Genomic DNA, 25,916 nt, shown 5'->3' on the forward strand with positions numbered 1-25,916 from the left:
ACTATAACTCAACATTTACAGGAAGGGCTCTATTACTGGGTATCATTTTTGTGCACAACACAGGCTCCATGAGGTTCTTATCACAAAAACAATACAGTAAATAATCTTCTATTGACCAGCCTGGCAGGTCATGTAGGCGCACTGCTACTTTAATATCTATAAACTATTCTGGTGCGAGGCAAGGGGATCCTCATCCTGCGATATAAAGGATTTATTGATGCAGCAAAGGAAGGGCTGCCTAGCAACAGTTAAATAGAAAATACATCAAATTCTACATCTAATCTATCACTGCAATAGAATGTAGTCACTACCATCATGATGGATATTGTGAGACAGGGAATAACTCCTTTATACACCCAGCAGGAAGGATTTATGACATGGCGCATGCAATCTATTGTTTCATCACTATTCTAAATCCTTTTTATTTTCAGCTCATTCCAAAATATGCCCTGTTTATCGTTTCTCTTGTTTTTGTATTGGTAAGCTACAATAATGTTGAACAATTAATTAATTCAGAACGATACTTCATCAGACTGTTGCAAAAACGTTTTGAGTCAACAAGCCTGAAACTGTCCTTTGGCATCATTTGAGGTAGAATTCAGTATTTATATATACTAACAAGAGTCCCATAGGGCCTGTACACTCACCTGGATATTTACGCAATCATGCCAAAATATACATCTGCATTGTAGTATGATGCATATAATACTGCAAAAATATTTCGTAATTTTGACTCTGTCAGCATTTAAAATGGGTGGATGGCAAATCTGACAAATCTGAATGTGTACTTCTCTAGATACAAATGTAGCATAAAAGAGACTGAACCGTTTCCATGTTATGATCTAGGATGTGAGTGAGTGAGTGAGTATGTTTTTACGCCGCTTTTAGCAATATTCCAGCAATATCACGTCGGGGGACACCAGAAATAGGCTTCACACATTGTACCCATGTCGGGAATCGAACCCGGGTCTTCGGCGTAACGAGCGAACACTTTAACCACTAGGCTACCCGACCGCCCCTGATCCAGGATGTAAGTTTCCAGAGGCAAGGCTGGACCCCAGGGTGAATCCTATTGGCATTAATGTATTATTTTCTTCATAACAAACAAGTGTATACAATGTATCTGTTTATTATAGGGTGGGGATAATATTGGTTTGCATGTTATGGTCAAGGTTCTAACTTCTTTTGGGAGTGCCGGACAGATGGAGAGAAGGGCCAGTCCTGGAAGCCTATGTGCACTCCTCTCATTATACCCAGCAATTGTACATATGGTTATACGGTAGGAATCCTAACCATCACCCAGTGAGCTAATAATAAGTGCATTTATAATGCACCAGATTCCATTCACCAAGTGAATGCTCATAGCGCTACACTATTATTACCCCGGTCAATGGATCAATGAGTACTCGATTTTCATTCTCAGCTCCCTGGGGAGTATACAACCCAAAGCTGCCTGTATGGTGCTAGAAGGTTAACAGCAACATTACCATCTCATCCTACCGGGTACCCACTCACTGCTGGGTGAACAGAGGCACATTTCAAACAAAGTCACTTGCCTAAGGAGACACCACATGTGGTACATGTGCTTCAGTGTGGGGCAGGACCGAAGCCCTAGAAGCTCTCAGGAGTCAAGCTGCTTAACGTGGTCACCCATCCAACTACTCTCCGAGACCGACATTGCTTAACTTCACCTGATTTGTGACCTGTGCACTGTGTACATGGATGATTATTATCCGAGCTTACAACAGAAGCTCCTGGAACTAGCTGCATTGTACACCATGTATTTCTGTGAACATAACCTTTAACTAAGATATCTCAAGTGGCATTAAAGAAACTGTAATACCAGGGGTCGATATAACTGCTGGCCCATTGGCCTGTGGCCAGTTAAAATTACAAAGGGCTTCCTAAACGAAAAGTAGATTGCTCATCCGGCAAGTCAAAATTTCACCACTCCTCCATGTATGTTTAATTTTTTAATTGGATCATCTTGGTAGAATGACAACCGGATGCCATTTTATAATGTTGTGTACAACAACTTCTATATTTGCATGAAATGAGGCAAATGTAAGCCAAGAATTAATCTCAGAGTGCAGGAAAAAATGTTTTAGGGGAGAGGAGATCTAAAATTTTCAGAGCCCTTCTCGGTGGCTATGACCATAAATATTTACGAGCCATTTCAAAAGAAAAGCTAGCTGTAGACACATGCTCGTTGCAGCTATTTTTAGTAGTGAACTTAATTACTACGCATTTTGCGATTTTTGATTGACAAAAACGCTGGGGGAGGTCATTAGGGTGTTTCCTGGTATTTTTCTCATGATACTGAGCAGGCAGCCACTGTTATCGGGAAATGGGTGTTAATAATTATAGATAATATTCAAAATTGTTTTTAAAATAATTTTCCGATTGCATAAGCAATGAAAATCAAAAAGAAATAGGTAAGTGGATATTATAAAATTTATTACCAAAAATTTTCAAATATTCGCTTCCATGATGCTTAATCTGGACGTTATAAATGTGTTAGCTTACATGTTTTATTTAAAATGAACTTAATAAAGTTGTAAATGCACTATTTAAATAATGTGATAAACATAGCTTTTATACTCATAAACAGTAGAAACAGACCTTTCAAATGGTATATAATATGTAGTAGAAAGATGTTTTACAAGCAGATCATTTATCAAAATATGCACCTCTTCTATAAGTATGGAAACTGTTCCCTAAATTTGAAAAGCAAAAATTCATATAGTAGTTTTCAAGTTGCACACAGAACTGTCTTTGGAAGGTTGGGCGGCAGGACGGACTGAATTTCTTGGCATAACAATGTACCCCTGCCCTATTAGGTTGGGCAAGGAAGACTCCATGAGACTGCAATGCAAGATCTGCAAGGTCTTTGTTTGATTTGTTTACTTATGAAACAACATCTCACCTTGAGCATCAAAGAACTCATCTTCATCTGAGCTAGACTCCTGGAGCTGTTCCAGACTCTCAAACCTCCACTCCGACACATCTCGACTTGAGCCTACGGGGAAATAAAAAAACATGTCATGATGATATAATTAAATGGTTATCTGTTATTTCATAACATAGATCTAAATGACAATTTGAAAACTTGAAAATGAAGAACTGGTGCCCGTTTGTTTTCATCACTTATTCTCATGACAAAGCTATCACAATGACACTGACTGAGTATCAGACATGTGTCAAACTCACTTGCATGGCGACACAAATACTACACCACTATATCAGTCTGTGACTTCAGCCACTAGTTTAACAAAACACTCAACAATATTCCAGCTGTATGATGGTAGCCTATAAATAATAGGGTCCGAACCAGACAATTCAGTGATCAATGATTGGAGCAACGATCCTCCACCGCTGAGACACGATGACACGTAATCAACCAAGTCACCAAGCCTGACCACTAGATCCATTTGGATCTTACGACCAATACAGGAGGCCAGTTCTAACCCAGAATCCCCCAAAGGGACATAGGCTGATATGAGGATTGAGTGGTCACAATGTGTGACCGGGCTGATTGTATGTCATTGTGCCATTGTTGACTGTTCAACCAATACCTTGCTGACCACAGCTTCTCTCCTTTCAAAAATGTTTTTATTCAGTTTCAGGGGAGTAATGTGCAATGACCTATAACAATGTATGCTTTCAACATGATGCTTGACAGGATGCCTGAACCAGACTTATTTAAATACTGGCTGTTGCTAGCTGCATCCTAAAACAACATGATGATGATGATGATGATGATGATGATGATGATGATGACGGCAATATACAGATTCTGCTGATGATGGGAGGTCTACTTTCGGAAGACATTTGGATGAACAAACAGCAAGATTAGATTCCAAGGCGATTTCACATCTAACAAGCAGGGTCACCTGTCCTTGTGATTTAATGAGATCCTTGTTGCCATGGCAAAGGAAAAAACAAAGGACTTGAAAAGCCAAATGCGTTCTAAGATGGTGTTGTTCCGACAGGCATGTGACTTAGCCATGTCAGTCACACAAGCTAGCATCTGGTGGGGAGAGGACATGCGATTGACTCAAGCCTCTTGAGAGTTTCAGTCATGTGCCTTGCAAAGGTCTTGGACCAATTAAAATTTGAATTTGCTACAATGCACAGCTTTGTGGATTTGAGAACCATATTTTTCAGAAATACATTATCCTAGCAGCTTGTATAACAAGGTGCTATTTTGAAACTGGAACATCATCCCATGCACAGTCAACCCTCACATTGTTGTTTGGTGTTTAACGACCCCACACAGCAATTTTCCAGCTATATGACGGCTGCCTGTAAATAATCAAGTCTGGACCAGACAATCCAGTGATTGATATCATGGACAATGATCCAGGGCCCCATCTTAGCGCTAAGGTTTTCATAACTCCCATACTTAAACACTGGCTTACGATAGTCCTAGCGCTAAGATCACTTTGTGGAACTGGGCCCTGGCCTTCAGGTAAAAACAACATGCAATCAACCAAGTCAGCGAGTCTGACCACTTAGTAAGTTCCACTAAGTCGCCTATAATGACCATCATATGTTTCTAAACAATTCTATCCCAGCATTCCAATAGGTATAAACAGTTGTAGATCAACAGCTTGTTTGTGTGCAGTTTTTTGTCACAGTGACCTGTAAATAATTGTCACGGAAAACCGGTGGCTGATTGCATGGTACTAGCTTCACGCCATTGGGGAATAACGAGACCACTGTATCTTCCAAGCAGGACCGGACCGCCTAGTGGTAGAGCAATCACCTGGAGAGCCGAAGGTCAGGTGTTCGATCCCCGGCCGCATCATACCAAAAGATGTTAAAAGATGGTACTTGTTGATACCCTGTCTGGCGCTCGGCATCAAGGGGCTAAAACAAGGACTGGTCGGCTTGGAGTCAGTATACTGTGTCTGAGTGGGGTGTTCATGTTAAACTGCTGCATGGTATCTTAGTGGGTCAGCGCTACAAATCGGCATCAGTCCTGACTAGTACAAGCCCGCCCACCCGCCCGCCTGTTACTTGGGTCAAGTTTTACCCCAGAATCCACTCCGGAGAATCCCTACATGTTAACATGAGTCAGTCACTAAAACATTAAAATCTGCCAAACCAATTATCTTTGTCACTTTTCCTGGTAATCTGACAATAATTTTCATAAATGGGTACAAAAACAGAAGGATACTCGTACTGACATATATCAGGCTGTGCCAAACACTTTTGAGTCTGAAAATGTACTTTGGTATTATTTCCAGTATAAAAAAGTCTTAGTTTATGAATTAGTAAGATGTGATCTCACAAGACCAGAAGACATTATACTAGACTCTGGTTCTAATGATTCTATCATGACTTTACCTGCCCCAGACCCAAAGTCCCTGGTACAAAATTCTCTGCTCTCACTCAGAAACAACTCACTAAATGGGCTATAATCCCATTTAGTCGCATCCGAAGCTCAAGATCTTAACAAGTATTTGTCACAGAGTGACGAAATATCCCCCGCCTGTACACCATACTACCAAATATGAAGACAATCCAGCGATTAGTTCTTGAGATATTGTGGCAACACCGTTTTCCAATTCCAAAAACAGATTTGCCTGCTGTGACCTTGAAAATGGGGTCAAGGTCACCAAATCTGACAGGTGTATGCGGTGTCTGTATATACACTATAGTTCCAAATATGAAGACAATCCAGCGATTAGTTCTTGAGATATCGCGGCAACACCGTTTTCTAACTCCAAAAGCAGATTTGCCTGCTGTGACCTTGACAATGGGGTCAAGGTCACCAAAACCGACTGGTGTCTGCGGTGTCTGTATATACACCATAGTTCCAAATATGAAGACAATCCAGTGTTTAGTTCTTGAGATATCGCGGCAACACCGTTTTCCAACTCCAAAAGCAGATTTGCCTGCTGTGACCTTTAAAATGGGATCAAGGTCACCAAAACCGACTGGTGTCTGCGGAGTCTGTATATACACCATAGTTCCAAATATGAAGACAATCCAGTGTTTAGTTCTTGAGATATCGCGGCAACACCGTTTTCCAACTCTAAAAGCAGATTTGTCTGCTGTGACCTTGAAAATGGGATCAAGGTCACCAAAACCGACTGGTGTCTGCGGAGTCTGTATATACACCATAGTTCCAAATATGAAGACAATCCAGTGTTTAGTTCTTGAGATATCGCGGCAACACCGTTTTCCAACTCCAAAAGCAGATTTGTCTGCTGTGACCTTGAAAATGGGATCAAGGTCACCAAAACCGACTGGTGTCTGCGGAGTCTGTATATACACCATAGTTCCAAATATGAACACAATCCAGTGTTTAGTTCTTGAGATATCGCGGCAACAAACAGGTGGGACGTACGGACGGACGTACGGACGGACGGACGGACGTATGGACGGACGTACGGACGGTCGTGAATACTATATCCCCCGCTTCGCGCTTTCGCGCGGCGGGGGATAATAAGAGGGCAATAATCAACTTAGTCGCATTTGAAGATCAAGATCTTAATAAGTGGACAATAATCACCTTAGTCACATCTGAAGATCACGATCTTAATAAGTGGACAATAACCACCTTAGTCGGATCTAAAGATGATAAGATCATAATAAGTGGCAATAATCACGTAAGTTGCATCTCAAGCTTAGGATCTTAATAAGTGGGTTATAATCACCTTAGTCACTTCTGAAGCTCAAGATCTTAATAAGTGGGCTATAATCACTTTAGTCACTTCTGAAGCTCAAGATCTTAATAAGTGGACAATAATCACCTTAGTCACTTCTGAAGCTCAAGATCTTAATAAGGGGGCTATAATCACCTTAGTCACTTCTGAAGCTCAAGATCTTAATAAGAGGGTTATAATCACCTTAGTCACTTCTGAAGCTCAAGATCTTAATAAGAGGGCTATAATCACCTTAGTCACTTCTGAAGCTCAAGATTTTAGTAAGTTGGCTATAATCACCTTAGTTGCATCTGAAGCTCAAGATCTTAATAAGTGGACAATAATCACCTTAGACACATCTGAAGATGACAAGATCATAATAATTGGCTATAATCACATAAGTTGCATCTCAAGCTTAGGATCTTAATAAGAGGGCTATAATCACATCAGTCACTTCTGAAGCTTAGGATCTTAATAAGTGGGCTATAATCACCTCAGTCACTTCTGAAGCTTAGGATCTTAATAAGTGGGCTATAATCACCTCAGTCATTTCTGAAGCTTGGGATCTTAATAAGAGGGCTATAATCACATCAGTCACTTCTGAAGCTTAGGATCTTAATAAGTGGGCTATAATCACCTCAGTCACTTCTGAAGCTTAGGATCTTAATAAGTGGGCTATAATCACATCAGTCACTTCTGAAGCTTAGGATCTTAATAAGTGGGCTATAATCACCTCAGTCATTTCTGAAGCTTGGGATCTTAATAAGAGGGCTATAATCACCTCAGTCACTTCTGAAGCTTAGGATCTTAATAAGAGGGCTTTACTAATCTCATATTCAAGCTATAAGAGAGCAAAATGTAAACAAAATCAGTTTGGACCAGACAATCCAGTGATCGACATTATGAGCATCAATGTAAGCAATTCAGGCAAACGATGACATGCATCAACCAAGTCAGTAAGCCTGACCACCTGATCCAATTAGTCACCTTCTGACCCAGATCTTTACAGGGCTGAGGATGATAATCCGGGATTTGAAATACAAAATCACCGGATTCTGCCATGGTTTATACCACTAACCGTATGAGGATCCTATTTTCCCGAGACAGTCATGAATACAGACAGTTCTCTAGTCAACATACGTCAACTTATGTAAGCAGAACACATGTTTCTCATATCTTAGCGTGGCCACTAAAACTCCCAGGTTATGTTGTTCTCATCATAATCAGTATCCTCATAGGGGCGGTCGGGTAGCCTAGTTGCTAATGCGTTCGCTCGTCACGCCGAAGACCCAGGTTTGATTCCCGACATGATTACAATGTGTGAAACCCATTTCTGGTGTCCCCCGCCATGATATTGCTGGAATATTGCTAAAAGCGGCGTAAAACCAAACTCACTCGCTCAGTATCCTCATAAACGCCTCCCTTACCTTGCAGCCTGGGTGTCTATTTGGTCAAATACAGTATTATCAAGATATGAATGCTGCAGTCTGTACCAAAACCTTTTGAGTCTGTTGCTAGCCTGAACATGGCTCTTAACATAATTTTCTGCAGATTTTAGAGTTATTATATGGACTATTATTAGCTGAGCTGAGTGGACCAAGCAGAATTTTACTAGACATGGGCTTCAGACAAGTGGCTAAGTCACAGACTGGTGTTGAACTCCGTATTTAACAATAATGCGGCCATATATATCTTGAGAACACAAAGAACCTGCTTCGCAAACTCTCAGAAACATCAACTGACATGTTTGTCAACAAACATTCTGAAACAACAACTGAGATGTATGTCCACAAACCCTCTGCTTCCATCTCTCTTCACAAACGATTACTCTCATTTCCTGAAACTAAATGTTAAAGTTCACTGTAAGAAACCAGCTAAAAAAACCTTCAAATCCCTAATCTATAATTAACGAGAGCTTTACAAAACTCATTTGAAGCCTAAATCCCTCGACTCTCTGACAACAAAGTTGAAGTCAGTCGATATGTTGGATAATGTAAATTCCTCTATCGAAACTGACACATGCTACACAAAATGGAAACTGACAATGCCATAAAATGAGGATCCAAACTCAATTTCATGGGTTTATGACTCTGACCAAATTTGACATCAGTGCTGAAACACTTTCAATTCATCTTGGTAATATCTGGATCATTATCTCCAGAGATGTGGTGGTCCTCAGCCTCTTGCCTCCGTCTCGTTAGTTACGCAGCCCGCTCCTCCCAAGCCGTGACACTTTGATCCCACAGCCAGGTAACTAATATCTTTACACTGCCCTGATTACATCCCAAGCTTCTGAAAGCTCCTTGCCAAGGTAATCGGACTGCGGCAGTGTTCTGTGGAGGTTATCTTAAGTGTATTGTGAATGGCAATGACATGAAATGAAACCGGAGCTGAATAAATTGCTGCTGTAATCAAGAAATAACAAGCTGTAAAGTACCCTAGGAATAGGCTGAAACAAGGCCGCAAGGGCTTCATCACACTCTGGTCACAGCAGATGCGTGATGTTGTTTGGTTGGTTGGTTGGTTTGTTGTTTAACGCCACACTCAGCAATATTCCAGCTATATGACGGTGGTCTGTAAATAAGCGAGGCTGGACAAGACAATCCAGTGATTAATATCATGAGCTTCGATCCATGCAATTGGGACCGATGACATGTATCAACCAAGTCAACGAGCTTGACCACCCGATCCCGTTAGTCGCCTTTTACGACAAGCATAGTTGCCTTTTACGGCAAGCATGTATTTACTGAAGACCTAGTCTACCCCGGATCTTGTACATGCATGTGCATGCGCAGGTGAGTGTGTGCATTAACACCTGAGTCACCTCTTACCACAAGCCTCAGTCACCTCTTACCCCCTGAGTCACTTCTTACACCCTGAGTCACCTCTTACCACCAGCCTCAGTCACCTCTTACCCCCTCAGTCACCTCTTACCCCCTGAGTCACCCCTTACCACCAGCCTCAGTCACCTCTTACCCCCTCAGTCACCTCTTACCCCCTGAGTCACCCCTTACCACCAGCCTCAGTCACCTCTTACCCCCTCAGTCACCCCTTACCACCAGCCCGACTCACCTCTTACCCCCTGAGTCACCCCTTACCACCAGCCTGAGTCACCTCTTACCCCCTGAGTCACCCCTTACCACCAGCCTGAGTCACCCCTTACCACCAGCCTCAGTCACCTCTTACCCCCTGAGTCACCCCTTACCACCAGCCCGACTCACCTCTTACCCCCTGAGTCACCCCTTACCACCAGCCCGAGTCACCTCTTACCCCCTCAGTCACCTCTTACCACCAGCCTGAGTCACCTCTTACCCCCTCAGTCACCCCTTACCACCAGCCTGAGTCACCTCTTACCCCCTGAGTCACCCCTTACCACCAGCCTGAGTCACCTCTTACCCCCTGAGTCACCCCTTACACCCTGAGTCACCCCTTATCACCAGCCTGAGTCACCTCTTACCACCAGCCTGAGTCACCTCTTACCCCCTGAGTCACCCCTTACCACCAGCCTGAGTCACCTCTTACCCCCTCAGTCACCTCTTACCACCAGCCTGAGTCACCTCTTACCCCCTGACTCACCCCTTACCACCAGCCTGAGTCACCTCTTACCCCCTGAGTCACCCCTTACCACCAGCCTGAGTCACCTCTTACCCCCTGAGTCACCTCTTACCACCAGCCTGAGTCACCTCTTACCACCAGCCTGAGTCACCCCTTACCACCAGCCTGAGTCACCCCTTACCCCCTGAATCACCCCTTACCCCCAGCCTGAGTCACCTCTTACCCCCTGAGTCACCCCTTACCACCAGCCTGAGTCACCTCTTACCCCCTCAGTCACCTCTTACCACCAGCCTGAGTCACCTCTTACCACCTGAGTCAACCCTTACCACCAGCCCGAGTCACCTCTTACCCCCTCAGTCACCTCTTACCACCAGCCTGAGTCACCTCTTACCCCCTGACTCACCCCTTACCACCAGCCTGAGTCACCTCTTACCCCCTGAGTCACCCCTTACCACCAGCCTGAGTCACCTCTTACCCCCTGAGTCACCTCTTACCACCAGCCTGAGTCACCTCTTACCACCAGCCTGAGTCACCCCTTACCACCAGCCTGAGTCACCTCTTACCCCCTGAGTCACCCCTTACCACCAGCCTGAGTCACCTCTTACCCCCTGAGTCACCCCTTACCACCAGCCCGAGTCACCTCTTACCCCCTCAGTCACCCCTTACCACCAGCCTGAGTCACCTCTTACCCCCTGAGTCACCCCTTACCACCAGCCTGAGTCACCTCTTACCCCCTGAGTCACCCCTTACCACCAGCCTGAGTCACCTCTTACCCCCTGAGTCACCCCTTACACCCTGAGTCACCCCTTATCACCAGCCTGAGTCACCCCTTACCACCAGCCTGAGTCACCCCTTACCCCCTGAATCACCCCTTACCACCAGCCTGAGTCACCTCTTACCCCCTGACTCACCCCTTACCACCAGCCTGAGTCACCTCTTACCCCCTGAGTCACCCCTTACCACCAGCCTGAGTCACCTCTTACCCCCTGAGTCACCTCTTACCACCAGCCTGAGTCACCTCTTACCACCAGCCTGAGTCACCTCTTACCACCAGCCTGAGTCACCCCTTTCCCCCTGAATCACCCCTTACCACCAGCCTGAGTCACCTCTTACCCCCTGAGTCACCCCTTACCACCAGCCTGAGTCACCTCTTACCCCCTGAGTCACCTCTTACCACCAGCCTGAGTCACCTCTTACCCCCTGAGTCACCCCTTACCACCAGCCCGAGTCACCTCTTACCCCCTCAGTCACCTCTTACCACCAGCTTGAGTCACCTCTTACCCCCTGACTCACCCCTTACCACAAGCCTGAGTCACCTCTTACCCCCTGAGTCACCCCTTACCACCAGCCTGAGTCACCTCTTACCCCCTGAGTCACCTCTTACCACCAGCCTGAGTCACCTCTTACCACCAGCCTGAGTCACCCCTTACCACCAGCCTGAGTCACCCCTTACCCCCTGAATCACCCCTTACCACCAGCCTGAGTCACCTCTTACCCCCTGAGTCACCCCTTACCACCAGCCTGAGTCACCTCTTACCCCCTGAGTCACCCCTTACCACCAGCCTGAGTCACCTCTTACCCCCTGAGTCACCCCTTACCACCAGCCTGAGTCACCTCTTACCCCCATTAGTCACCCCTTACCACATGCCTGAGTCACCCCTTACCACCAGCCTGAGTCACCTCTTACCACCAGCCTGAGTCAACCCTTACCACCAGCCTGAGTCTGAGGGCCTTATGTCCTTAAAAAAATTTAAGTTCTGAAAATGACCGGAAAGTTTGGTCCAGGCTTACACAGATCTTAATGCAAATGTTTAGGACCCATAATTGGTTAGTTAGGCGGACTGAACCACATTTCTGTGACGCCATCTTGTTTTTCACCAAGCAAAACTGATTTGATAGAGTTTGCTGTTTCAGACAAATAAGCTAAACATGTGCGAGCAATGATATTTAGATGTATTGAATATTCCACCTCGGTGCCAATGTGACCCTGCAGAGTGGCAGGTGATCACTCAAACAAGACATGTAATGATACAAATATAACAGTGAATATCAGGAGGAAGCAACCTGTTTCAGGTCAGCTGACTTAGGTTGGATCAATCTTACATGTTTAACTCTGTATGAGGTTAGGTGAAATGGGGTTTAAAGTCGCGTTCAAGATTTGTATACAGTAAACTATGTCTATTTACTGTATATATAGGGTGTCTATGTGCCTATAACGAACTATGGTTATAACGAACAAAAATTAGTGATCCCTGTTAGTTTGTTAAAACCGTAGTTTACTGTAGTTGGATACCAAACTCAGACACATTATACTGACATTATCCTTGTTTTATCCCCTCAATGCTGAGTGACATGCAGTGTTGCGCAGTGGAAGGTGACGACGTTCATGTGTCTACCTTTCGTCTTTTCTACTCCACTGGAAATTATACGATTAATGGGGAACTAAACATAATTCTCTTCCTATGACATAATGGGGAACTAAACGTCATTCTCTTTCTATGACATAATGGGGAACTAAACGTGATTCACTTCCTATGACATAATGGGGAACTAAACATGATTCACTTCCTATGACATAATGGGGAACTAAACGTGATTCACTTCCTATGACATAATGGGGAACTAAACATGATTCACTTCCTATGACATAATGGGGAACTAAACATGATTCACTTCCTATGACATATGGGGAACTAAACGTGATTCACTTCCTATGACATAATGGGGAACTAAACGTGATTCTCTTCCTATGACATTATGGGGAACTAAACATAATTCTCTTCCTATGACATAATGGGGAACTAAACATGATTTACTTCCTATGACATAATGGGGAACTAAACACAATTCACTTCCTATGACATAATGGGGAACTAAACTTGATTCTCTTCCTATGACATAATGGGGAACTAAACGTGATTCTCTTCTAATGACATATGGGGAACTAAACGTCATTCTCTTCCTATGACATAATGGGGAACTAAACGTGATTCTCTTCCTATGACATAATGGGGAACTAAACGTGATTCACTTCCTATGACATAATGGGGAACTAAACATGATTCACTTCCTATGACATAATGGGGAACTAAACGTGATTCACTTCCTATGACATAATTGGGAACTAAACATGATTCACTTCCTATGACATAATGGGGAACTAAACATGATTCACTTCCTATGACATATGGGGAACTAAACGTGATTCACTTCCTATGACATATGGGGAACTAAACGTGATTCACTTCCTATGACATTATGGGGAACTAAACCGTGATTCTCTTCCTATGACATTATGGGGAACTAAACATAATTCTCATCCTATCACATAATGGGGAACTAAACATGATTTACTTCCTATGACATAATGGGGAACTAAATGTGATTCTCTTCCTATGACATAATGGGGAACTAATTGTGATTCTCTTCTAATGACATATGGGGAACTAAACGTCATTCTCTTCCTATGACATAATGGGGAACTTAACGTGATTCTCTTCCTATGGCATATGAGGAACTAAACGTGATTCTCTTCCTATGACATAATGGGGAACTCAACGTGATTCTCTTCCTATGACACATTGGGGAACTAAACGTGATTCTCTTCCTATGACATAATGGGGAACTAAACGTGATTCTCTTCCTATGACATAATGGGGAACTAAACGTGATTCTCTTCCTATGACATAATGGGGAACTAAACGTGATTCTCTTCCTATGACATGATGGGGAACTAAACGTGATTCTCTTCCTATGACATAATGGGGAACTAAACGTGATTCACTTCCTATGACATAATGGGGAACTAAACGTGATTCTCTTCCTATGACATAATGGGGAACTAAACGTGATTCTCTTCCTATGACATAATGGGGAACTAAACGTGATTCTCTTCCTATGACATATGGGGAACTAAACGTGATTCTCTTCCTATGACATAATGGGGAACTAAACATGATTCTCTTCCTATGATATAATGGGGAACTAAACGTGATTCTCTTCCTATGACGTGTGGGGAACTAAACATGATTCTCAGTCACCTCTTACCCCCTGAATCACCTCTTACCACCAGCCCGAGTCACCTCTTACCCCCTCAGTCACCCCTTACCACCAGCCTGAGTCACCTCTTACCACCAGCCTGAGTCACCTCTTACCACCAGCTTGAGTCACCTCTTACCCCCTCAGTCACCTCTTACCACCAGCCTGAGTCACCTCTTACCACCAGCCTCAGTCACCCCTTACCACCAGCTTGAGTCACCTCTTACCACCAGCCTCAGTCACCCCTTACCACCAGCTTGAGTCACCTCTTACCACCAGCTTGAGTCACCTCTTACCACCAGCTTGAGTCACCCCTTACCACCAGCCTGAGTCACCTCTTACCACCAGCCTCAGTCACCCCTTACCACCAGCTTGAGTCACCTCTTACCACCAGCTTGAGTCACCTCTTACCACCAGCTTGAGTCACCTCTTACCACCAGCTTGAGTCACCTCTTACCACCAGCCTGAGTCACCTCTTACCACCAGCTTGAGCCACCTCTTACCACCAGCCTGAGTCACCCCTTACCACCAGCCTGAGCCACCTCTTACCACCAGCCTGAGTCACCCCTTACCACCAGCCTGAGTCACCCCTTACCACCAGCCTGAGTCACCTTTTACCCCCAGCCTGAGTCACCTCTTACCACCATCGTAGACCAATTCTAACCAGAATCGCTTATTAATTTACTGAAATAAGAGGGCCTTATGTCCTTAAAAAAAATTAAGTTCTGAAGATGACCGGAAAGTTTGGTCCAGGCTGACACAGATTCACAATGTAACTGGTTAGGCATGATCTTAATGCAAATGTTTAGGACCCATAATTGGTTAGTTAGGCGGACTGAGCCACATTTCTGTGACGCCATCTTGTTTTTCACCAAGCAAAACTGATTTGATAGAGTTTGCTGTTTCAGACAAATAAGCTAAACATGTGCGAGCAATGATATTTAGATGTATTAAAATATTCCACCTCGGTGCCAATGTGACCCTGCAGAGTGGCAGGTGATCACTCAAACAAGACAATTAATGATACAAATATAACAGTGAATATCAGGAGGAAGCAACCTGTTTCAGGTCAGCTGACTTTAGTTGGATCAATCTCACATGTTTAACTCTGTATGAGGTTAGGTGAAATGGGGTTTAAAGTCGCGTTCAAGATTTGTATACAGTAAACTATGTCTATAGGGTGTCTATGTGCCTATAACAAACTATGGTTATAACGAACAAAAATTAGTGATCCCTGTTAGTTTGTTAAAACCGTAGTTTACTGTAGTTGGATACCAAACTCAGACACATTATACTGACATTATCCTTGTTTTATCCCCTCAATGCTGAGTGACATGCAGTGTTGCGCAGTGGAAGGCGACGACGTTCATGTGTCTACCTTTCGTCTTTTCTACTCCACTGGAAATTATACGATTAATGGGGAACTAAACATAATTCTCTTCCTATGACATAATGGGGAACTAAACATGATTCTCTTTCTATGACATAATGGGGAACTAAACGTGATTCACTTCCTATGACATAATGGGGAACTAAACGTGATTCACTTCCTATGACATAATGGGGAACTAAACGTGATTCTCTTCCTATGACATAATGGGGAACTAAACATGATTCACTTCCTATGACATAATGGGGAACTAAACGTGATTCTCTTCCTATGACATATGGGGAACTAAACGTGATTCACTTCCTATGACATAATGGGGAACTAAACGTGATTCTCTTCCTATGACATTATGGGGAACTAAACATAATTCTCTTCCTATGACATAATGGGGAACTAAACATGATTTACTTCCTATGACATAATGGGGAACTAAACACGATTCACTTCCTATGACATAATGGGGAACTAAACTTGATTCTCTTCCTATGACATAATGGGGAACTAAACGTGATTCTCTTCTAATGACATATGGGGAACTAAACGTCATTCTCTTCCTATGACATAATGGGGAACTAAACGTGATTCTCTTCCTATGACATAATGGGGAACTAAACGTGATTCACTTCCTATGACATAATGGGGAACTAAACATGATTCACTTCCTATGACATAATGGGGAACTAAACGTGATTCACTTCCTATGACATAATTGGGAACTAAACATGATTCACTTCCTATGACATAATGGGGAACTAAACATGATTCACTTCCTATGACATATGGGGAACTAAACGTGATTCACTTCCTATGACATATGGGGAACTAAACGTGATTCACTTCCTATGACATTATGGGGAACTAAACCGTGATTCTCTTCCTATGACATTATGGGGAACTAAACATAATTCTCTTCCTATCACATAATGGGGAACTAAACATGATTTACTTCCTATGACATAATGGGGAACTAAATGTGATTCTCTTCCTATGACATAATGGGGAACTAATTGTGATTCTCTTCTAATGACATATGGGGAACTAAACGTCATTCTCTTCCTATGACATAATGGGGAACTTAACGTGATTCTCTTCCTATGGCATATGAGGAACTAAACGTGATTCTCTTCCTATGACATAATGGGGAACTAAACGTGATTCTCTTCCTATGACATAATGGGGAACTAAACATGATTCACTTCCTATGACATAATGGGGAACTAAACGTGATTCTCTTCCTATGAAATAATGGGGAACTAAACGTGATTCTCTTCCTATGACATAATGGGGAACTAAACGTGATTCTCTTCCTATGACATGTGGGGAACTAAACGTGATTCTCTGCCTATGACATAATGGGGAACTAAACGTGATTCTCTTCCTATGACATAATGGGGAACTCAACGTGATTCTCTTCCTATGACACATTGGGGAACTAAACGTGATTCTCTTCCTATGACATAATGGGGAACTAAACGTGATTCTCTTCCTATGACATAATGGGGAACTAAACGTGATTCTCTTCCTATGACATAATGGGGAACTAAACGTGATTCTCTTCCTATGACATAATGGGGAACTAAACGTGATTCTCTTCCTATGACATAATGGGGAACTAAACGTGATTCTCTTCCTATGACATGATGGGGAACTAAACGTGATTCTCTTCCTATGACATAATGGGGAACTAAACGTGATTCACTTCCTATGACATAATGGGGAACTAAACGTGATTCTCTTCCTATGACATAATGGGGAACTAAACGTGATTCTCTTCCTATGACATAATGGGGAACTAAACGTGATTCTCTTCCTATGACATATGGGGAACTAAACGTGATTCTCTTCCTATGACATAATGGGGAACTAAACATGATTCTCTTCCTATGATATAATGGGGAACTAAACGTGATTCTCTTCCTATGACGTGTGGGGAACTAAACATGATTCTCAGTCACCTCTTACCCCCTGAATCACCTCTTACCACCAGCCCGAGTCACCTCTTACCCCCTCAGTCACCCCTTACCACCAGCCTGAGTCACCTCTTACCACCAGCCTGAGTCACCTCTTACCACCAGCTTGAGTCACCTCTTACCCCCTCAGTCACCTCTTACCACCAGCCTGAGTCACCTCTTACCACCAGCCTCAGTCACCCCTTACCACCAGCCTGAGTCACCTCTTACCACCAGCCTCAGTCACCCCTTACCACCAGCTTGAGTCACCTCTTACCACCAGCTTGAGTCACCTCTTACCACCAGCTTGAGTCACCCCTTACCACCAGCCTGAGTCACCTCTTACCACCAGCCTCAGTCACCCCTTACCACCAGCTTGAGTCACCTCTTACCACCAGCTTGAGTCACCTCTTACCACCAGCTTGAGTCACCTCTTACCACCAGCTTGAGTCACCTCTTACCACCAGCCTGAGTCACCTCTTACCACCAGCTTGAGCCACCTCTTACCACCAGCCTGAGTCACCCCTTACCACCAGCCTGAGCCACCTCTTACCACCAGCCTGAGTCACCCCTTACCACCAGCCTGAGTCACCCCTTACCACCAGCCTGAGTCACCTCTTACCCCCAGCCTGAGTCACCTCTTACCACCATCGTAGACCAATTCTAACCAGAATCGCTTATTAATTTACTGAAATAAGAGGGCCTTATGTCCTTAAAAAAAATTAAGTTCTGAAGATGACCGGAAAGTTTGGTCCAGGCTGACACAGATTCACAATGTAACTGGTTAGGCATGATCTTAATGCAAATGTTTAGGACCCATAATTGGTTAGTTAGGCGGACTGAGCCACATTTCTGTGACGCCATCTTGTTTTTCACCAAGCAAAACTGATTTGATAGAGTTTGCTGTTTCAGACAAATAAGCTAAACATGTGCGAGCAATGATATTTAGATGTATTAAAATATTCCACCTCGGTGCCAATGTGACCCTGCAGAGTGGCAGGTGATCACTCAAACAAGACAATTAATGATACAAATATAACAGTGAATATCAGGAGGAAGCAACCTGTTTCAGGTCAGCTGACTTTAGTTGGATCAATCTCACATGTTTAACTCTGTATGAGGTTAGGTGAAATGGGGTTTAAAGTCGCGTTCAAGATTTGTATACAGTAAACTATGTCTATAGGGTGTCTATGTGCCTATAACAAACTATGGTTATAACGAACAAAAATTAGTGATCCCTGTTAGTTTGTTAAAACCGTAGTTTACTGTAGTTGGATACCAAACTCAGACACATTATACTGACATTATCCTTGTTTTATCCCCTCAATGCTGAGTGACATGCAGTGTTGCGCAGTGGAAGGCGACGACGTTCATGTGTCTACCTTTCGTCTTTTCTACTCCACTGGAAATTATACGATTAATGGGGAACTAAACATAATTCTCTTCCTATGACATAATGGGGAACTAAACATGATTCTCTTTCTATGACATAATGGGGAACTAAACGTGATTCTCTTCCTATGACATTATGGGGAACTAAACATAATTCTCTTCCTATGACATAATGGGGAACTAAACATGATTTACTTCCTATGACATAATGGGGAACTAAACACGATTCACTTCCTATGACATAATGGGGAACTAAACTTGATTCTCTTCCTATGACATAATGGGGAACTAAACGTGATTCTCTTCCTATGACATAATGGGGAACTAAACGTGATTCTCTTCCTATGACATAATGGGGAACTAAACGTGATTCTCTTCCTATGACATATGGGGAACTAAACGTCATTCTCTTCCTATGACATAATGGGGAACTAAACATGATTCTCTTCCTATGATATAATGGGGAACTAAACATGATTCTCTTCCTATGACATGTTGGGAACTAAACGTGATTCTCTCCTATGACATGTGGGGAACTAAACGTGATTCTCTTCCTATGATATAATGGGGAACTAAACGTGATTCTCTTCCTATGACATAATGGGGAACTAAACGTGATTCTCTTCCTATGACATAATCGGGAACTAAACGTGATTCTCTTTTTAATGAAAAATATAGAAACTATGCAAGGTCCATGACCACGAATGCAGGAATGAATAATTGACTATAGGAGCAAGTACACACTTTACGTTTCTAAGTGCCACGAATATTGTCCCATCTAGTTTATACCAAGACCATGAATATTGGTCCAACGACAACTAGATCCTATAAAGACCATGAATATTGGTCAACGACTGTAAAGTGTATCTTGCTCCAACAAACGAAAAGCCTGCACTGACGATTGCAATACATCACGTGTCAGCATTCATTTTCTGCACGTGAAACGAATGCCACGATCTGATTTCCGCGAAGCATGTGGCGTTTATGCTAAATGTTCATGTTACATGAACCAAAACAATGTTTGTTTTGTTTTTATTATTTTTTCTCCACAACAGGCAGGGTAACGATCTTTTAATGTCTTTTGGTATGATGTGGCTAGGAACTGAACTGACATTAAATTACGCTCTAGCCCGCACTATATTTTCAAAAAACACTGCCTGAGAACCATTAGCAATCCTGATATGGAGGTCAGAAGATAAACCATTTTAAACATGTTTTTAATTTTTTTACCAGTGGGCAGCAGAGAAAGTTTTGCTGGACTTGATAGATATCTTGATAATTTGTCACTGGTTGACTTATGTTCTCAGCAGATTAAATTCCCAAATCAGTAATGAATGACTTCAACCTGGACTGCGTAGTGGATAGTCAGGGTTAGAACTAAACTCAAAAGTTTTACTAGCCCGGGTAAACATAAAATGCCCATGTGTTACAACAATGGGGAAATTGAGAAATTTGTACTAGCCAGCAAGAATTTGTACTAGCCTCGGGCTAGTGGGCTAGTGGTAAGTTCTAACACTAATAGTGCATCTGTCCGGAGAACAGAACATCAGTGGTTTCATCCCCTGTGACGTTATATATAACACACACACAAGCACAAGCACACGCACACGCACACGCACACGCTCACGCACACATCCACATGTGTTGACACATTGACGCTCACGCACATGCACACATCCACATGTGTTGACACATTGACATGTTGCAATATAGGTGAAATCATTTTCAACTGCTAATACCTTCTTATTTAAAGTCAGTTGTCATGCTCTCGTGAAGTTTACACAACACACCATTAAATAATCTCTGACACGCAACACAGTAAGGCCTGCCTGCTGGCATGAGAGCAGTCAAAGCTGTATCCGACTAGTCAGTGTTGACAGTAGACTACTTCTGATAAAGATCACAAAAAGGTCCGTATTTTTAGCCAGGAGTCCTTGGGCCACAAAAAAAGTCTGTATTTTTAGCCAGGAGTCCTTGGGCCACTAAAAGGTCTGTATTTTTAGTCAGTTGTCCTTGGGCCACAAAAAGGTCTGTATTTTTAGCCAGGAGTCCTTGGGCCACTAAAAGGTCTGTATTTTTAGTCAGTTGTCCTTGGGCCACAAAAAGGTCTGTATTTTTAGCCAGTTGTTATTGGGCCACAAAAAGGTCTGTATTTTTAGCCAGTTGTTATTGGGCCACAAAAAGGTCTGTATTTTTAGCCAGGAGTCCTTGGGCCACTAAAAGGTCTGTATTTTTAGCCAGTTGTTATTGGGCCACAAAAAGGTCTGTATTTTTAGCCAGGAGTCCTTGGGCCACAAAAAAGTCTGTATTTTTAGTCAGTTGTCCTTGGGCCACTAAAAGGTCTGTATTTTTAGCCAGGAGTCCTTGGGCCACGAAAAGGTCTGTATTTTTAGCCAGGAGTCCTTGGGCCACAAAAACATCAGTTGTTTTTGACCAAGGTCTATGGGACACAAAACAGTGGGCTGTTCCACAAAGTGATTGTAACTCCCATGCTTGAACATAGACTTACGACTGTCTTACCACTACGATTGCTTTGTGGAACGGAGCCCAGGTCAGTATTCTCAGTGAAAATCCCCTGAGCATTATTAGCCACTCGCCTGAAGCCTAGAAAGGCCCAACAATCTCTTCAGTATCACAATACAGGGTCTCATCTCACAAAACAACCTCAGCACTGTGACTATCGTAAGTCTGACATATAAAAGCTATGACAGTCATAAGACTAAGAGTACTTTGCGAAATGGAGCCCGGGTAGAAGAGAACTAGTTCACACTGAATGAAGAGCTCAGTCTGTAACAGAGGCCAAATACAGTTGGTTTGTTGTTTAACGCCGCACTCAGCAATATTCCAGCTATATGACGGCGGTCTGTAAATAATCGAGTCTGGACCAGACAATCCAGTGATTAACATCATGAGCATCGATCCACGCAGTTGGGAGCAATGACATGCATCAACCAAGTCAGCGAGCCTGACCACCTGATCCCTTTAGTCGCCTTTTACGACAAGCATAGTCACCTTTTACGGCAAGCATGGGTTGCTGAAGACCTATTCTACCCTGGAATCTTCATGGGTCTAGACCAAATACAGATAAATCTTAATATCAACCCTGCCAATATGAGAAGAATTTATTGATAACGCCATGATTGTTTGGCCCTGTCACCCACCAATAGCGATGTGAAGCATGAGAGACATGCTACAGGACGGGGCTCCTCCACCGAAGTTGTGATGTGTCCATGTGTGATCTCAGTGACAACCTACAGACAGGCAATGATGGACAGATGTATTTGTTGACCTGCATAAATCCAGGGACAGAAATTAACTGAGTCGGCTAGACTGATGTAATTGTCTAATATTAAAGGAATCCTGTTTGCCATTGTCCTCTCAAATTGAAACAGAATCACGAGAAATCATGATGATTAATTACTGGTGATAGCTGCATGTGTAACAACAGCGGTAGAAACTAACAATTTTAATTCCTAGTCCTTATAATGAAAAAATATATTAAAAACCCTTAAAAATGGCAAATTTCTACTCATCCTTATGATACCTTAACTAATGGGCAATTTGACAAGGACTACTGGGCCCACTTGCACAAAGCGATCTTAGTGCTAAGATGATTGTAACTCCCATACTTTAACATAGGCTTACGATAGTCTTAGCGCTAAGATCGCTTTGTGCAAGTGGGCCCAGGACAAGTGCCTAACATTGGACAATATTTCTAAAATGAAAACAAGCCATTCCAGCGATACGGAATATTACTTTCAGTCACGACAATATCCATCTTGAGAGTGATAAACATCATCATTGAGTTTTGATCACGTGGTTACCTTCCAGGTGAGAATCAGCAGTCCGGTGATAGAAGTGGTTATATATAGCAGTGAACATGGTCAATAGCGCTTTATATACCACATCTGCAGGAGTTTTTTCCCTTTTAGTTCATGCTTTTAATGCTTTTAATGTAAATGTAGTGGCCATAAAATTTCCGAGTCCCGTGATGGGGTTCGAACCACGGACCTTCTGATCAGAGGTCGGACGCCTTGTCCACATGACCAAAGAGGTTAACCCCGTCAGCAAGCTGACAAGGTAAGGATGTCATCTGTTGGAAGACTCCACGCCCTGCTACATGCTCCCCCGTCAACAGAAGGCTCGTCCCGGGCCGCATAGTAGGGTACTGAGGCTTACTTTACTCAAATCTAATATGAACGTGCTCAGCCCCACGCTGGGCGCCAATGTAGCGGCCATAAAATTTCCGAGTCCCGTGATGGGATTCGAACCACAGACCTGATCAAAAGTTGGATGCCTTGTCCACATGACCAAAGAGGTTAACCCCGTCAGCAAGCTGACAAGGTAAGGATGTCATCTGTGGGATGACTCCATGCTCTGCTACATAAGTATAACCACTCACAGTATTATGTATCAGCACCCTTATAGCTCTCTAATTAAATTAAATTAATCATCATAATATTTTGTGATTCTGTTTCAAGTGGCGAGGGCTATAGATTCCAAACTTTAATGAATGTGGCAGCATTCTGTGCCTACCAGCCCAAATAAGTCTTCTGGCTTCATTTTCAGTCTTATGAAACCAAAATGAACTTTACCAGCATAAGACTTCATACTTGTAATTTCTATCCATGCAAATCTATTCAAAGCTACAACAAAGAAACTTTTTGTTTTTGTTTCATTATTTAGAAGTGAGCAGATGAAGTAACATTTTGTAATTTTATCCAATTCTGTTTATATTTCCTTGGCACAATGTTTTAATTTCTTCGTAAAGAAAGGAACATATGTGAAAATTCAAAATTAGAAATATTCAAAGAGTTTTAGCCTCAACCTGCTTAGCTCCTTGACAAAATCCCCTAGAATTGTTGATTCTAATGAGAATAAAATTTACCTTTGCAATGCAATTGAACACTCATTTCAAATATCCACTTACAAGAAAAAAACGGAGACATTCCTTAGCATTGGCATTAAGCACAATGACTCACTACATAAACTTTAGCACATGAAAAACGGTAACCTTGCAGTTGGATTATTTTAACTTGTTTTCCATCTATAACATTGCAATAATAACACGACTGTTACAGTGATGTTATACAATGTACATCAACACCTATAAGAGAATTGGCTTGTCATGCCAAAAACCCGGGTTCGATTCTCGACATGGGTACAATGTGTAAAGCCCATTTCTGGTGTTCCCCGCCATGATATTGCTTGAATATTGCTAAAAGCGGTGTTAACCCGTACTCACTCACTCACCTATAAAAGAAATTTGATTCTACAGTTAAATGTTTGTTTGTCTGTTGTTTAAAGCCACACTCAGCAATATTCCAGCTTTATGACAGCAGTCTGTAAACAATCGCGTCAGGACCAGACATTCCTGTGATTGACATCATGAACATCGCTCCATGCAACTGGGAAATGATGACATGCATCAACCACTAATCCTAACTATTCAATCCATTAGTCACCTCTTACGACAAGCATAGGTTGCTAGGGACCTATATTCTTACCCGGAATATCAAATCAAGGTATACAGTTAAGAGTACACTAATTTCCATGTGCGCTCGCTCCATAGGCCATTACTGACACATCCAATGCTTCTACATTCCATAACTACCCCACAGTTGCCTAATGCCAAAACTCTGTTCTCAGTTAAGCTCAAAATAGCCACTTCAGTTGCCAAATATAAACTTCACTTTGACAGCCAGTCAGATTAAGGTTTGAGAAACACTCTAGTGTCACTCAGATACCTATTGAGGCCACATTCAACCATCACTAGCTTCTGCATCTTCATAACAACATATCAAGGTCACTGAAATATGTGTACACTGAGACACACACCTAAATATGAGTACAGCAAAAGTATATTTTTGTTTGCCATTTAACACCACACTCTGCGATATTCCAGCTGATTGGTAGTGGTTTGTATAGAATCTAGTCTGGACCAGACAATATTAAAAGCAACATCCCACATCATGGGGTAAGTTGACATGCAATCTACCAAGTCACAGAGTCTGATCACCCCATCCATAAATTGCCTTGCATGACAGACAGAGATTGTTGTGGACCAGGATCTGTTATAACCAGAACCCCCATTATATAGTTTTTGACTGTTTAGTATCTTAAAAAACATACCCCTTAACATACCCTATAACTTTATAACATACCCATTATTAGAGCAATGACAATTGCTTTTGACTTTCATGCTTAATTTCAAACACATTTCCTTCAAACATATATATTGTAACTGTTTGATTGGCATTCTAGAAGTTTTACATTTTGCACCGTAACAAAGTTTTACAGGCCTTAATATCAAGTTTATGCATTATTCATGCGAAGCAGGATATGTAGAGATAATATGTACTGAAGAATTACCATTAAGTTGCCATCCAAAGTCATACAATAAACATGCACAGCAAATTAATCTGCTCTATGATATTCAAGATGAGACAACTGAAAAACTACAATGATAAACTTCCCTATTAAGTGTCAGTCATCCTCTGAGTGGAGCAGGGATTCCGGCACACAATGACAAAATATCCACCAGTTAGTTCCCGTGAGCCACACTGTATCAGAAGACAAAGGCCTGCTTCAGACAGACCGCCTTGCTTCATTCAGCAACAGGCAATATGGCTGCTTATCAAGAAAAACCTGGTTAAAACTAAATTGGAATGTATGCTTTGTACAAGCAGGGAGGGAAGTCTTCATAAACTTTACATCCTGGCCCAGATAAGAAGACTTCTTGATAAACAGAGCCACAGAGAGCCAGTGTGGGCAGGAGGGGGGGAGAGTAGGGTTGAGGGGGTGAGGGAAAGGGGCAGGGAGGGACATAGACTTTGTGCTGGTCTCTATTTTTTCAGGCTCTGTTTGTTTATCATTTGTTGCTTAACACTGACTCAGAAATATTCCAGCTATATGAGAGCTGTCTGTAAATAATCA

At 42.6% G+C, this 25,916-nt stretch overlaps 1 protein-coding gene across 7 annotated transcripts in view; it reads right to left on the reverse strand.

The window, feature by feature from the left end:
* Positions 1–25,916, reverse strand: part of LOC124133376 (protein retinal degeneration B-like) — a 173,992-nt gene that overhangs the window by 40,302 nt on the left and 107,774 nt on the right. For all 7 annotated transcript variants that reach the window (XM_048401145.1, XM_048401148.1, XM_048401149.1 and 4 more), the window contains one exon: positions 2,927–3,019. In XM_048401145.1, coding sequence (XP_048257102.1) covers positions 2,927–3,019 — 93 coding nt within the window. The remainder of the gene's footprint in view (positions 1–2,926; positions 3,020–25,916) is intronic.

The sequence above is a fragment of the Haliotis rufescens genome, unplaced genomic scaffold (genome assembly GCF_023055435.1).
Source record: "Haliotis rufescens isolate VD_foot unplaced genomic scaffold, xgHalRufe1.0.p SCAF_21, whole genome shotgun sequence".
NCBI lineage: Eukaryota > Metazoa > Mollusca > Gastropoda > Lepetellida > Haliotidae > Haliotis > Haliotis rufescens.